This window comes from Amblyomma americanum, chromosome 5 (assembly GCF_052857255.1).
Source record: "Amblyomma americanum isolate KBUSLIRL-KWMA chromosome 5, ASM5285725v1, whole genome shotgun sequence".
Lineage (NCBI taxonomy): Eukaryota > Metazoa > Arthropoda > Arachnida > Ixodida > Ixodidae > Amblyomma > Amblyomma americanum.
Window position 1 is genome coordinate 32,234,050 of NC_135501.1, and position 15,531 is coordinate 32,249,580.

General features: G+C 45.4%; 1 protein-coding gene across 1 annotated transcript; it reads right to left on the bottom strand.

The window, feature by feature from the left end:
• Positions 1-10,135: 10,135 nt before the first annotated feature.
• LOC144132369 (uncharacterized) lies at positions 10,136-15,238 on the bottom strand. Its single transcript, XM_077664724.1, has 7 exons — positions 14,769-15,238; positions 12,786-12,985; positions 12,683-12,709; positions 11,671-11,733; positions 11,497-11,568; positions 11,226-11,300; positions 10,136-10,711 (listed from the first exon to the last, which is right to left on the bottom strand). The coding sequence occupies exons 1-7, from the start codon at positions 15,017-15,019 to the stop codon at positions 10,626-10,628; spliced, it is 774 nt and encodes a 257-aa protein (XP_077520850.1). The 5' UTR covers positions 15,020-15,238; the 3' UTR covers positions 10,136-10,625.
• Between the last annotated feature and the right edge of the window lie 293 nt (positions 15,239-15,531).

Consider the following 15,531-nt stretch of genomic DNA (forward strand, 5'->3'; position numbering starts at 1 on the left):
CAACCTACCCTCGTTTTTTTTTTCTGCCGCTCTCCTATCTACTTTTCGCTATCCTCTCTCTTTGCTTTTAATTCCACCGGTTGCAGTTCCAGTGCTTGAGGGATTAGATAGCAATCGCTGGGCCGGCAACATTTTTAGCTTCCTTTTTGTATTTTTGTCAGTTGTTGTTGCCTCTGAAGCTGTTGGCAAACTACTACTTCTTGGATGTGTGACTCCCGGGGAGTTAGCGCGGCTTTTTAAGCGCACAAACCGCGGGAGTCAGAAGAGGGAGCCGTTTCCACGGAACGATCCAGCGACTTTTAAATGTGCCATGCATCTCCATGTTCCTGGTGCTGGCTCCCTTCACCTGTCGAGCGGACGGAGAGAATTTCAAGCCGTGGAGAGAAGGGGTTGGGGGGCGATGAAAGAACAATTTAAACCGCGAAGAAAAGTTCGCGGAACCTGAAATAGCTTCAAGCCATGAAGAAAAGAGCCACCGAGAGCCCGGCGATCCTTCCATTTTTATAAACCGGACCCCCCTTCCAACGCATACACGAGCGCCCGCGCGCTGATGCCGACATCTAGCACGGACGCCTCACCTAGGCTTGCTGGCGTCTCCTGCAGTGCGCATGCGCAGACCGGTTTCGGCTTACGCTAAGAGCGCGGACGCTGAGCGCATACGCCCAGGAAGTGCCATTCGAGTTGGCGCCTCTAGGCCTTTTTTGGGGTGGGACGACTGTCTTTGAAGTGGCACAGGAGGCCTCCGATAAGGATGTCCGGCTTGTGTGTAGTTTGCATCCCTTCCTTTCTGAGAACACTGGCCAAGGTTTCGCAGACACCCTTTACGTACCAACTGCATACGCGTTTTTGCTACCAGCGTGTCCTTAGCATAAGCATATCGACTTGTTTTCGTTGCATCCTTTTCAGTTTTAGATGATACATCGAGTGAAGAATCTTGGGTATCCATTGCCTAGAAATGTTTTCTTTTGCTGATGATGAGTTTTAATGGCGCACTGGCAACCTCGCACCAAGCGCAATGGGTTGAAGTGTTTTTTTCAACACAATGTTAGGTGGAAGACCATTTTGCGAGCACTTCAACTCAAAGAAACCAAGCGCCAGGCTTCGAGAAAACTTCTACCCATTGAAAATCAGTGGGTACACGGCGACACTGCGGAACGAATCACACACCGTCCTCGAGCCGCATCTCAAAGCGATGTGTCATTGCTGTTGTCGCTGATTTTAAAACAAATATGCAAGAATTGGGAATCGTCTTAACCAAAACTTGCTTGAATTCCACCCTACCCTTAGGGCACAATTTTCAGCACTGTTCCTCCCAAAAAGGCTACGGGAACAAGACGCACAACACGCAGCATCAAACGGATGACGAACGTGGAGAGGCGGTAAAGGAAAGGGCCAAGGATGATTTGAGCTGGTGCATAGGTACGGAGAAATTCTTTTTCAAGAGCTACACGGGCAGCCGGTAGCAGGGTGGTAAGAGGGGGGAAGAAAAGGACAGTGGGGAGGGGTCTCCTGCTATGCCTTTGCCTGCCTTTCTTGTTTTTTCTCCTTTTACTTTTCCTCGAATCGTGGAGCGCAGTCCATGGTTGCTTTTTGGATGCGCTATGTTTCTGTTCCCTATGGTGCGAAGCACGAGCTGCACGACATAGTCGGCGCCTCTGCGAAAACGGCCCGGAAAGGTCATGGACGCACTCTTGCCTCCAGGCTGTCACAAAAAAAAACTTACAACCGTTAATGTGTCAGTCCTGCAAAGGGTTTCTCCACACGCAGACAAAAATCTCCCAAAAAAGACATCAGAATTTCTGCAGAAGATTCTTTACTGCCTTCCGCCAAACTAAGGAATTCCACCAGCCTTGTTAAAAGCACAGCGCATGGCACAGGTAGACAGTGCCACCAAAATCAATTTCGGACGAGTTAGCGTGGTTACGCCAATTGCAACTAGGAGTGCTAGCACTTCGGTTTTCAGTGCTGTTTCAGTGTTCGGTTCCGTTGCGCATAGATGCAGCTGATGAAGACGACGATATCCAAAATACAGCGCAAGAGACTGGTATTTTATGACGCAGAATGTTCGGCTGCGGCGGTGTGGCAGTCGACGGCGGCAAAAAAGCGCTCCGCTGCCGCCGACGCCGGCGAATCGCCCGGAAAAACGCCCCATGCGGGCCACGCTTAACGCAGTAACCAGCAAAGCGTATGCGTTCTCGCCGCCTCGGGTTCGAAACTCACTCGCGGCCGTAAAACATTTTCGATTATTTTATTTCAGGTCAAGTAAATTTCAGACATACAAAGAGGCCACGTCGAAATCCAAAATTGAAGCCTCAGTGCTGCAATGAAAAATGCGACCCCGTTAGCCCGCTGTTCTACCAGCTTGTGGAGGCAACGGTTGGTACCAATTCGGCCACTCGATGGAACCGCATCACCGAGTGGCCGTGGCACTCATCTGCTCACTCACTGAAAAAGGCAGCGCGTTGGAAATGTTTTCCTTAAGCCCCAACTCGATGGGCACATCCTAGGCGTACGGCAGAGCGCCTGCGCGCCCAGCCCGGCGCCGCGACGAGCGTCGAAAAAAGGCATCTACCTCCAAGCTCTTTAGTGCTGGCGCGTTCCCCCACGAGCCGACTGAAATAATCTCAAGCGTGAAGAAAGGGGATTTGGGGGGAGCTGAAAGGACCACTTAAACCGCGAAGGAAAGTTCCAGGAAACTGAAAGGGCTTCAAGCCATGAAGAAAAGAGTCCCCGAGAGCCCCCGCGGTTTTCCTAATGTTGTAAACCGGACCCCGCTTCGGATGCGCGCGCAGGCACCCGCGCTCAGGCGCGGATATCTGACATGTACAGATATCTATGCAGCGCGCGCGCCTGCGCGCGCGTCGCGCTTTGCGCATGCGCAGACACGATCCAGCGTACGCCCGTGCGCGTAGGCGCCCCGCCGGTACGCGTAGGATGTGTCCATCGAGGTGAGGCTTTAGATCCTTTACTTCGTTCCTTGTCATGCAACGTGAGTGCACTGTGTTGTTATGGCCTGTGTACTGTACGAAATAAAACCGACCATTGTGAACGCGCGAGACATTTCCGCGACCACATAATTGGTGAAAGCTTTAAAAACCACGTGTTTTCGTCTTGTGTGGCAAGAAACGAATATAATGCAACAAACTTTCCATTTCTCCAGAGATATTCTGGCGACGAAAAGCGTCGAGCACGGTGCATTGAGTCTCCAATGCCACCATATCAAAATTAAAAAAAAAAACGCAAAGTAGAGCACAAAAATCACGAGACACGGTTACCACCGCAGAATGCCAGATATCTCATTCTTTATTGCCATTTATTTTCATATTGCTTTGAGTACGCATGGCGTCACTATTCTTTTACTCGTGATGTCACTATGCTCGTAAACCTCTCAGCGGGGAAGCGTGAGCGCGTGCACTGAAAATGCGGACAACTCTTTTTTATGGAGGAAAAACGCTAAGGCGCCCGTGTGCTGTGCGATGTCAGTGCACGTTAAAGATCCCCAGGAGGTCGAAATTATGCCGGAGCCCTCCACTACGGCACCTATTCTTCCTTTCTTCTTTCACTCCCTCCTTTATCCCATCCTTTACGGCGCGGTTCAGGTGTCCAAAGATATATGAGACAGATACTGCGCCATTTCCTTTCCCGAAACACCAACCAACCAACTCCTTTTCAAAGACAGCTGGTTCACATGATCTTTGCCTCGCGTCACTGCACCCTAGGCCAACCAAACACAAAGAACTATTGACAGGGTACTCTTGACGTGCAGCATTCATTTTCTCAGAAGTGAATGGACAACTTGCAGAATTGCTGGCTTAAAGGAAGGTTTCTTCCAACAACCCACGTTAGCAAACCGCGTTTTCACTTCCTGCTCTGCTGACTAACGGGGTTAGAATGAGAAGAGATGAGTCAGTCGTCCGCCACTGTATTCTGTTTCGAAAAGGTGAGGGGGGCTGCCTCCTATCCTGCGGGAACATGAAGCCCCGACGGTCGCCACCAGCTGTAAAAAAGAAGTTGTCGAAAGGTTACAATGATCCCTTACAAAAAAAATTGCAGTCTTTCTGCAGAAATCTTGTAGACCTTGATTCACCAAGGACGCAGAATATGTGAAGACTGGTGACAGACTTTCTGTCACCCTCTGTCACCTCCCAGCGGTCAATTGGGACACTCTTTCTGCAGAAAGTCTGCTGAGCTTTCATAGACTTGAATTGCTCTCAAGTGCTCTCATACAATTGACTGAATGGTTTCTTTCCGAGCGCTAAGCCTGTCTTGCTCAAACCAAGTAAATTGGTTCATTGCTGTGAATTAGGTATAAGAACTGTTGTTTGTGCCACACAAATGTTTATTTTTTAGTATTTTGCCATAGCAGCGACACATGAATTAGTAGGTGTGCATACTATTGTACTTCTCTAACAATTGTTAGTTTTTATTGTTTGAAACGTCAGTAGTTACGATGTATTTTGTTGACTTGCCTATGCACATAAATTTCATTACATTGTTTCTGCTATGTCTTGTGTATTTCTTGGAAAATTAGTGTGCTCAGTGTGAAATCTTCACCTGAAGAGAATAACTACAGGTGCATATTGCATATATCTGCTTCTTCAGGTATGTGTCGCAGTTAAAACATTGCCTGCAGTGGACGCCAACTAAATGTGATGTTGGCTTCTATTTCTGCCTTCATTGCTTTCAAGAACAAAAGTCTCGTTAAGCTGCAAACTAGCACCTTTCAGTTCTTGTCAAAGCTTTTGTTTTGTAAATGAATGAATGCCAAATAAAGGTCGATTGATTTATGTATATATAACTACTTTTTGTTATCGCAGGCCTGTGTGGCCTGTAATTGTGTTCTGGTAAGCGGTTCTGTAAGCTTGTTTGAGTATAAACCTGCATACCTTCTGCAGGTCATACTTTTTTGTTTTATGGGAATCCTATGGGTTAGCTAATTGGCATGCAAGAGATGTGCCATGAGATATTGAAATCTGCCTTAAATTGGACATTCCTCTGGACATACCAGGAATGGGCACTCCAGTTTTAGCAAAAATCATGTTCAACCCTAGTTTAACCTTAATTAGTGTTCTACTGATCAAACAAGTTTTGGTAGATGCAAGCAGGCATGGTTTGTAACTAGCATCTGGCGTGAGACTGAGTGCAGAATAACCGTTATATATGACTTGCTTCCACACTGAATTGACCGATAGTGCAACTGCTGCATTTAATGCAGATTACATAGCCACTACCTTATTTCAATTAATATTAATTGCTGTCGGTTGCAGGCACTCTCAGACTGTGTATCCGGCGGGAAAGTTTAAAAAGGCAAAACTAAGGATAAAATGTGTCTTGGTTCAGTCAAGGGTGTGACATTCCCGTAGAGCCAATGGGGACGATTTTGAAATGCGACGGTGGCGGTGCCTGGGAGTTGGCGGTAAAGGCATAAATTGCTCAAAACTTTTTGAAACAAGCTCAGCCAAGCCAATCCAGAAAAATCCAATATGGCGGCGTTTGTTTACCCGGCTGGTTGCGGGCGGTTGCTCGCGCGTTCGTGGTGCTGGCGGCCGCTAGCTCGATGCAAGCTTCGTAAATACTGGTGACTTGCTGCTCCCGCGCTGCATTCCCGCTTGATTTCCTAAGTACTTACGACATCTGCTTACCCGCTTTTGCATTTCGATGTGTCTGTTGAGGCAGCACGGTGCATGGTGGCGAGCGGCGCGGCCAGCGCGGCTGATTAGCAGCTGCTTAGGGCGCTCGCTCGAGTACCAAAAACGTAAATAGTTTTCTCCAAAGAACAGTTTATTAAAGGAAACATCAGTAGTGACAATCGATGTACAAAAGTGATTTTAGGCATCTTGGGCATTGCAATATCAGTGACAATCGTTCTAAAAATCAAAATTAATAAATTCCATTATGGAAACCTAGAACACATGAGCGAGTGCACAGAGAATATATACAGGGTACAAAGAGGTAAGGTGCTATCAAGGTAGGTCCGGTACATATAAGCATGTGCTACATTCATGTAGCATATGCTTTTGTGCAGGTTCAGATGAACAGCAGTGAAGTACAACATCCGAGATGTATTGAAATGTATCTGTCTGTGGCTATGCATACACACATACAGAGAAGGGCAGCGAAAAGTTTCAGCCTTTCACTCGTTGCATCAGACTAAGGACAACATAATATGCTGCAGTGCTATAACTTAGTAAACAGATGCCATGAAAAGAACTTAGGTAACCTTGGGCACGTTTAGCTCTTGGCAGATGAGTTACAGGCTTGCATGCTTTAGGACACAGCTCGTCTGCCATGCCCTATTTTGGTTTCTTTGTTTTGTAGATACCAAGGGGAGGAAGATGCAACCAGGGCAGGCCGAGAATTGTGTGGAGAAGCGACTTTATGAAAATTCTCTGAACAGTTGTGGCCGTGGCTGGTGACGAACAGTAATTGGAGGTCATTAATTCAGCTTGCGATGACACATTGGGGTGTAACAAAATATGCGTGCGTATAAATAACTCATCTGAGAAATGAAAACGCACAGGGTTCGTAACAGGCCAGTAATGTTTCTCTATGTGGCGTTATACTGCATCTACCACAATGTCCAGTTATTATATTACTGAATGGTAAATTGCAAGTGGTCCGTGTACTGTACAGTATCTGCAAACGCTTATGGACGCCACACAGTTCAGCGTAATGCGCCGGCCGCTGCTATTGTGCCCCTCATGACCCATGTGTTGCTCCAAAAGGTGAAACCCCAAACGCTACAACTTCCAGAAGGAAAAAAAAAGCAACTACAAATAGCACCGCAGCATATTTCGAGCACGCTTGTATTGGACACCAGCAAACATGTCAAACATTTTTCATTCTATGCGTACACCCCTCTTAAATGTTACAGAGCCGAGCACCTGAGCCAGTCCGCGTTTGCTGCCTGTGGGTTCTGCTCTCTGTTTCATACATCAGGTGCAATGCTGTCAAAGCTAGCGCTCTTGTTTGCGCTGCCTGCATCCATGACCAAAAAGTAGTGCGTTCCTTGTGGTGAGCGAAACATGGTGAATGCTTTGCCTACAGGCTTACTACATGACGCATTTGTCATGAGCTTGATTAAATGCACTGTTATTGCTGACGACACGCTGTTGCTTTGTCAATCCTCAGACCACTCGGCCACAAAACAAGCACGGAATAACATACCTCCCTTCATTTTTCCTTGCTGATTACTTTCGTACATTTCACTGTGTTGTACCTTATGTATGAAATGAACTGTAGCTATCACCAATTTTCCCAGCAGCATAACAGAGGGCAAGCCATGACCAGAGGTTGCCAAGTTATATACCACAAGAACTCCTGGGTTCCGCAGAGCACTTTTTGGTTTTTGCGAGCACCTGAATCGATGTATGCTTCAACATTATGGTGTGCTTCACAAATTTACTTTTTGCACAAATGGCACTGTTACTGATCATAAGAACTATGGTTAGCATACAGCCAGTCATTAACTGAATTCTGGCATTCCTTGAAGGGCACTGAGCCTGTATACTTGTCACGCAGGAAGAAAGAGAAGCCAAAACAAAACGGTTTCCCTAGCACCTCTTGTAAGTTGTTAGCATTCAGCAATATTAATTTGAGAACCAATGGTCATAGCAATGCTCATACTAACAAGGCACACAAGGCTTCTAGAAGGCAAACTTGTACTTTGTAAAAGAAGTAACGCAGCAGGAGCAAAAGCAGTCAGTACAGTATATGTGCAATCGGAGCAGAATTACGGATAAACAGGTACATAAATACTTATATACATAAAAAATAAATAGTACAACAAAAAGTTAAAGAGAGAGCACATGTGTAGTAAGTAGGCAGCATTAAAAATCCAAATACAATAATATCCTAACACAGTGCCTCATGAATTTAGCCGGCTAATTTGCGCCTCTTTCTGGCGGGAGCACTCAGTTTTGTTTTTGACGTCATGCTCCTGTTTAAAAAGGAAAGGTGCCAATGCAGCCTTGTGCGGCAGAATAATTTAAGGAATTTAATTTTGCAGCCTAATGAACAGAAAACAGCTTGCTGGTTAGGCATCCTCTCAACAAGATTCCTGGACACATTGGACAAATGAGCACAGCAAGAGATTTCTTTTCTGAAGGCCGAATCCAATTTCTTTATATAATTTAGACATGCCTCAGAAGTTGCGGCAATTGACTGGAAAAGGTGCTCGGGAACACCATTCTCCTTGAGTAGTGCAAAGAATTGGTGTCGTCCATGGAGAGAGCCACCGTCTGCTGCAAGGAGTGTTCCCTCACATGTGCATTCTGTGGTTCTCTGGTCAAGAAAGCTCTTCACAAGAGTGCCAGCGACATGGTACACAACATTTTCGTATACTATGTCAGGGGCATCTTGTGAAGACGCCTGCAAGTCAGATGAACCTGAGCCTTGCTGCCTGCTGTGGCTTGTGCTTGGAGTGCTGCTTGGTGACAATACTGCAGAAACACTCTCCAAGTTGGTGAGGAACGCATGTGTTGTCACTTCGCAGTTTCCTTGCGAAAGTTTGAAAAGTTGGCCAATCCAAATATGTTTTACAGCAGCCACGAATTGGTACACATTAGGTGTCTCATTGCAGCCATGTTTTTGACGAACTATTGCAAAAAAATTTTCCAACGGATCCTGCTGCAACCGACGAGTGAAAAGATGAGTGTAATCGAAATCTGCCTTTAGATCTGTCCACAGCAGAAGTAAGGCTTTGATTGTAATCTGCCAACCTTTGATGGTGTGTGGTTGCTTGTCCAGAGGACCACCAAAATGCCATTGGGCGATCCAATCTATGCACGACTCAAGGAAGACATGATGTTCCGAGCCTTCTGTCATTGCGTACCGCAACTTGTCGTCCTGCTTTTTCAGGGCCGAACTGTTCAGGCAGTCAAAAAGCTTATCCATCCTTTCCGTGAACTCTGCTGTAAATTTTGCATCAACAGGAAGCTCTTGAATGGCAATGAGAGTGAGGAGTGCCACAGATACGGATTCGCTGAACACTTGTGTGGCGTACTTCACTCTCATGTCAGCAAAGGGCATCCTGTAGATGTGTTGCTCTTTTAGTTTTTTTGCCAATCTGCTTTTGAGATGCTCAACTGGTGTTTTGGAGGCCCGATCAATGTGACGAGTTTTTTTGTAAAGGGTTTCGATGTGTGTCCAGTCAACAACCTCAGAGCCAATGGTGAGCTTATGTCGTCGCAAATTATTTCTTGTGCATTTGATTAGGTGTGGGGTGTCAAACATGAAGTATATTTTGCGGTTGTTGACAACAAAATATGGTTCATGGATAGAATGGATGAGCATTCTTGACAGACTCACATTGTTCGACCCTTGATCACAAATGACCGCTTTCACCAGAAGACCTTTGGTTTGAAGCTGCTGAATTAAATCTAATAGCAGCTTGCGCATTGCAAGAACTGAAGTTGCATTGTGGGACGCTGCAAAGGCTACTGGCTGCATCCAACTTCTTGATATGCCAGACACCGCCATAACAAGGGCTATGTTTGCCACACGAGAAGTCCTAGTATTCCCATCATCTGTGAAGCCAATTACAATATCTTTTGATTGATCATACATCAAATTTTTTTTCAAGGATATTTCATCGAATAAAAGACAGCATGCTTTGTCTTGTAGTGGCCAATCTTTTGTAATTGATTCTATTGCATCCATGGCACCTGGAATGATACCAGGTGTCATTGGGATGTCTGCCAGCCAGCGCCTTAGCGTCCTCACATGTGGCAAATGGAGCATTTCTCTGAGGAAGCGATAAGCTTTTGGAGAGTGAAAGAACAAATTGAGAGCGAATTGTTTCATTTGTTTTGACCAGTGCTTTTTGGATTTCGGAAATGAGCAGAGCCTGATTTGAGTTTTAACCAATTCAAAAAGGTCTTGTGGCAAATGCGGTTCAAGCTTGTTGAGAGCCTCCTGCTGCGTTACTCGCCTTGTGTCGTGCCTTTTCCTAATCCGACTCAGTGCCTTTCGGTACCTGTCGCTTCGAGAATGCAACTTCTCGAAGCACTTTTTGGTGCGAGGGGTGTACACAACTGCGCCCTTCCTCCGCCGACTCTTGGGCGTTCCTGATGCTGGTGTCATCACTGGCTGTCTGACACTCTCTTTGGCACCGCTGAGGCCACTAAGACCAGCTTCAGCTGCAAAAAATATATAAAAAAAGCATATTTATGTTTGCCTCAGAGCGAGACCTACATCTACATCCCTCACAAAATCAAGATTAGGGTGCAGTCACAGGGCTACAGGTTGCCAAACTTGCAGGGCAATGTTTTTGTGTGAAATGATGAATACAGTCGTGCCCCGTTAATATGATCCTCGCTGATAGGGACAGTTTTTTCTGGCGACCAACTTTACGCCTCGCTTAAATGGAAACTAGTTGCTCGTAATACAGACAGGGTAATAGTTAATGGATCTCATTGTTATCCATGTGTTTTGCCTGCTTAATATTCAGAGCAATTTTTCATGACAAGCTTGAGTTAAGCAAATGGAAAAAACCAGAAATATTTATGTGCAGTAAAGCGATACCTACACGCTGTTACGGGCCTGCCGATACCCATCATGAATATATCAAGGTTACCGATGCATACTTTTTCATTGAAGTGGAAGGTTGTAGTTTGCAATAAATTCTAATGTTTTCTTGAGTACTTACCATAATCAGGTGAGTCCCATGATGCTGATGCAATCACTCTGATGGGTGTGCTTTGGGCAGCACCTGTCAAATAAATAAACACACTGTGGGAGGCTTCAACCAAGTATTTTAATTCTCAGGTGCACATTTTTAGCCTGGCTACGCAGCGTGTATGTGAATGGTAAGCAACAGGCTAGTGAAGCAATTTCCACAACAAGTACCTGAGAAGGCTATCCAATGTTTTCATTGAGCTGAATGAAAAATTACCTGTAAATATAATTCTGTACAGATAACACAGGGGTCCACCACGTAAACAATGCATTCATACATATGCACACAGAAAAATATATGAAATACTAGTTGGTGAGCATAAAGTTAACACTTGTTTCTTCTCTTCTGAAACAAATTTCTGGCATCCGAAGTAGTGGTACAGTAAGATGTGCCGACGTGCACCTAATTATTGCACACCACGACATAATTGCACACTGCTGCTATTGCAGAGGGTTAATTTATTACGTGCAAATCTGCAGCAATAGTGCTGCAGTCCATTGTTGAATTTTCATAGATTATCACTGCACTATTAGTGCATTGCACCTACCTTCTTCGTCAGCTGGGGGAGGGGGCGTAGTCTGCACATCAGTGAGCTGCGGGGCACGTGAAGAGTGTGGGTCGTCTGCAATTAAACGACCACTTAGACACTCCCAATCTAAAGAAATCAGCCAGCAAAGTAATTACATATGTTTATTTTTTTGTGCTATGACAGAGCCCTCAGCATAAGTAATACTGCATTACAGGGTTAGCCTGAACCAAATGAAAAGTTCTTCATTTCAAGCTGTAATGTAAAACAGATCCTGACTTAGTGCACCTACCTGTGTCATGGACAGCAGAATCTGCACCAGCAATTGTGCCTAGCCCAAGTGGTGATGGCAACGGCAAGTAGTCTGAAATATAGGTACCACTTAGTTACTCCCAAGGAAAACAAACCAACTGGTGTAGTGAGACATTAGGAATGTTTTCCTATGCAAGATTGCAGGAAGACTTACCGTGACCAAGCATGACTTCCACTGGTGCAGCAGTGGACTGTAGTGGTGAAGCGGATTCAATGCCTATGCGAACAAGGAAAAAAAGATAGCCAATCAAGCTCTGCATAGCAGCACCTTCTGCTCAGTGCACAGTATGGCCTTGATGTTCTATTTGGAACGGTTTCTCTTGCTGGGAGTTAGTGTGATCTTAAATTGGGCTTAAATCGTTTTTGTGAGTTTGTAGGCAGTTACGATTAAAAAGGAAAAATTTGTGCGATCAATATACCGCGACATACAAAATAGCGCAGCAGCACACAGGAAGAAGAATGAAAACACACAAACGAACACTTTACTGTGAACCACGAGGCCATAAATTCACTTGATGTGCATTGTAGGAAATACAAATCAAACTGCAAACCTATCTATGAAGCGTGCAATGTCACCACTATTAATGCTTGCAAACTTATTCCTGAAATCATTCAGGAAGAAATCAGATAGCCTAAGTGACATGTGCATCGCTAAATATCCTGGCGGGTTGCTCCTCAAAGAACCATTTTTACCTTAGAAACCGGTAAAATGTTTACCCTCCATGCTTGCACAATATGCGGCCACTTCATGTATAATTACCGCCTCGTGTGTCACAATAAGCTGCTGGCAGTTTGTGCGTGTGTGTGTTCTTTCTTGACCCTGTGTGCTATTTTGGAGTGAATTCGCGCAGTCTGCCCTCTATTCACCGCAGCGAACAGTAAGTAATAATGACAAGAATACTAAACATAGAGTTGTAAAAATTATTCTCCTCACTGCTGCTGGAGTGCACTATCCAGCATCTGATTGTTAATATGGTTAAGAGAAATTTAAGCTACAACATGGTACACAACTGCAGTCTGATGCAACTGAAACAATGGCCACATGACATTGAAGCAGGAAAGTTTTGTGCCCGGGAAGTGATGTTTGCAGTTAGCCTCTATGAATGCAATTGTTCCCTTTGGTCTTACATTTACAGGATGGGTTTTTCTGAAAATAGTGCCCTCACCTTGTGCCGCACCTTCTTCATAGAAATCTGCAACAAAACAGCCACAGGATATACTGAGGGATCAAGCTTGGGAAGAATTTACTGGGAGAGGAATTTTGCTTACCCGGGTGCACCAAGGCTCTCAGACGAGGCTCATGCACCTTCACGGAAGGGACTGCTTCATGCGTGAGCCTTGTGCAGGCATCACTAGTGAAGCAATCCCTCGTGAAGTGCTTTGAGCAGAGCCTGTATGTTTTGTAGACCTTTTCCCTTGGTGTCTCCAGGAGTTCAAGCCTATTGGCATATTTCAGCCAAATGGAGAATCTGAAAAACAGCCCAATAACATGATTTCATACATTTTAAAGGTTTGCATACCTCACTTCAGGAATGCTTATTAGCATCTCCTTACACAGCAAAGGGGTACGAACATTATATAACATATATGCGTGAAAACAACTGTGGCAGGATGCAAGCAAAATAAGACAGCAGTTTGTAACAATGTGCCACAGCCTGCTAGTCTATTGCTATGCTGGCCAATCGAAACGATGAATGAAATCACCTTTTTAATGTCTGGCTATGATCGACAAGCCAGAACCTTTAAAATTCTTGAGCTTATGTTTTCTTTTGTGATCTGCTTTTGGTTTAGGTAACAATAACTAGTTCTTTGTTCCAACTGCTTTTTGGGTGCGGCATAATTTTGTGCAGCAGATAGAAATGGGGACAGAGCTTCACTGCAGACTTAAGCTCTATCTGATCATAGCAATTATTCCACTCACACTTTTCTCTAGGTAACTGCATACTAACCACCACCCATGATTCGTTCTTTTCTAATTCCTCCATTAAACACAAGTGCCAATGTAGCTATGCTATGGCAGACAGCTGCTTGCCCACAAATTTGAAGTCTGGATTAAGAACAGCAGGTAAATGAACCAGTAGGCAGAGTTTTTCATCTTTTGCTTTCACTGTGATCAAATGGGAAGTGTGAAAGGGATGTGAGCAGAACATCAACAGGAAACACTGCTCTTTCAAGAAACTGAAGGTGCAGGCAAATAGCATGGGTCCAGAAGAAGGGGAAAAAAGTGCTTAAGCAAGGGAAATGTCCCAAAAAAGACACAGACAAGAAGAAAGCGACCTTCGCCTTCCCCTCACCCACCCGCCGGAAACGAGCGTTTCCGGCGTACTAGGCGAAACTATTTGCGAGCTTCCCAAAAGCTGTCAAGGACAAGGCGCGAGATAAGAGACATATGTGAGGAGATGGGAATAATGCGGAGAGTTCAGAGCCCTCCAAGGTCAGTCGTGCGCCCCGCGAGCGAGCAGCGTAGAGGACAGCCGGGGTGGAGTGTGGAGCGAAATTTACAATGCTGGAGCGGCAGCACTACGGTAGGCAATAGTTTCGAGAAACGCTTCCACGGAGTACATGGGTGGTTGAGCGCGGATATCGCGAGGAAAAGCTCCGGTAAAAGTAAGAAAAACAAGACCGGCGGACTTTCTATATGCGGCTCACGGCGTGCAATGGACTTTCAGCGCGGTGTCCAACACTAGTGGTGTTAGTCTGAACAGCTCGATAATTTATGTGACGTGCATCACTGCTGCAGAAACCATGCACGAACACGCAAGAAATAATATTCAAGCGCGCTGAACTCCGTAAAGAAACAGCCAAACTGAGCATTACAATTACTCCGCTGACGACGCTATAGGCACAGAAGTTAGAATATTCATATTTAAAATACACTCTGAGGGCACCGGAATCTGCGGGGAATAAGCTTTTAAAGGCAGCGAGAAAAGTCAGTGAGTCAGACACACACACACACACACATGCGAACAAGCAAGCAAGATAACTAACGGTCCCACGCTTATGAGAGGCAACGGCTGTTGGGCCATCTCAAACTGCAGCACCTTCCCTTAATTTTGCTTTAATGTCCTTAAACGTACTTATCAAACTCATCTCGCAAAACCAAAGCCACTGCAGTAAACAGCGCCAGGTAAAACTATTTCTATTCCGTCGGCAATTTCAAATGGTAACGACCAAGGGCGGTCAAAACAAAGGCACAACGGTCGCCAACGGCTATGCAAAGAGGGATACGATAGTCAGTGAATTCATAAATACCTGTGGTCAGAAGGAAATCTGAAGAGATGTTCTCCACTCTTGCCGGATGTGCTGCACCACTTCGCGCAACAATACATATGCGACATGACGCTGAGGACGGTAATCACGCTGGTCCAGTGCGCACGTCGCGTCGGCAGTCGCTCGCGTAGTTTCGGTCGTTTCGGTATGCTTGCGCCGGTCGCTGTCGTCTGCTGCCACTGCGCTGCAGCGTTGCCCGCGGCGGCGCTGGCAACGCAGACGCGTTGTGTCATTTTCGCAATTTATTTCTTTGATATACTATTTTTAATGCTTACGACTGGTTATATTTTCATTCATAAGCATGTTTGTGTTGTCTACTATGGTCGAGAAATTTTACTTTTTATTAGGCTTGACTCCAGCCGCGTTTGCCGCCAGATACCAGGATCGCTGCAATCGTTCCGACCGTGGCGACACTTACGGCGCGGACGCGCAACTTGCAACATGCCACAGCACTGGTTCAGTATACATGCATGCATACATACTTAAACACATTAGTCTGCAGAACATCTAGACCTAGTCTGCAGAAAATCTGCAGACTAGGTCTACATGAAGGTGTCTGGTGGGTGACTCATAGGTGACTGAAAGGTCAAACCAATTTAATCGTAATTATAAAATGTGTCATGGTTCAAAATATATAAATGTATATATATATACCTACGCATACACACTAGGCGCGCATATTAAAGACTAGTCTACTTGAAATCCGCTCGGCGTCTACAGACATTCTGCAGACTAAGTCTACAGG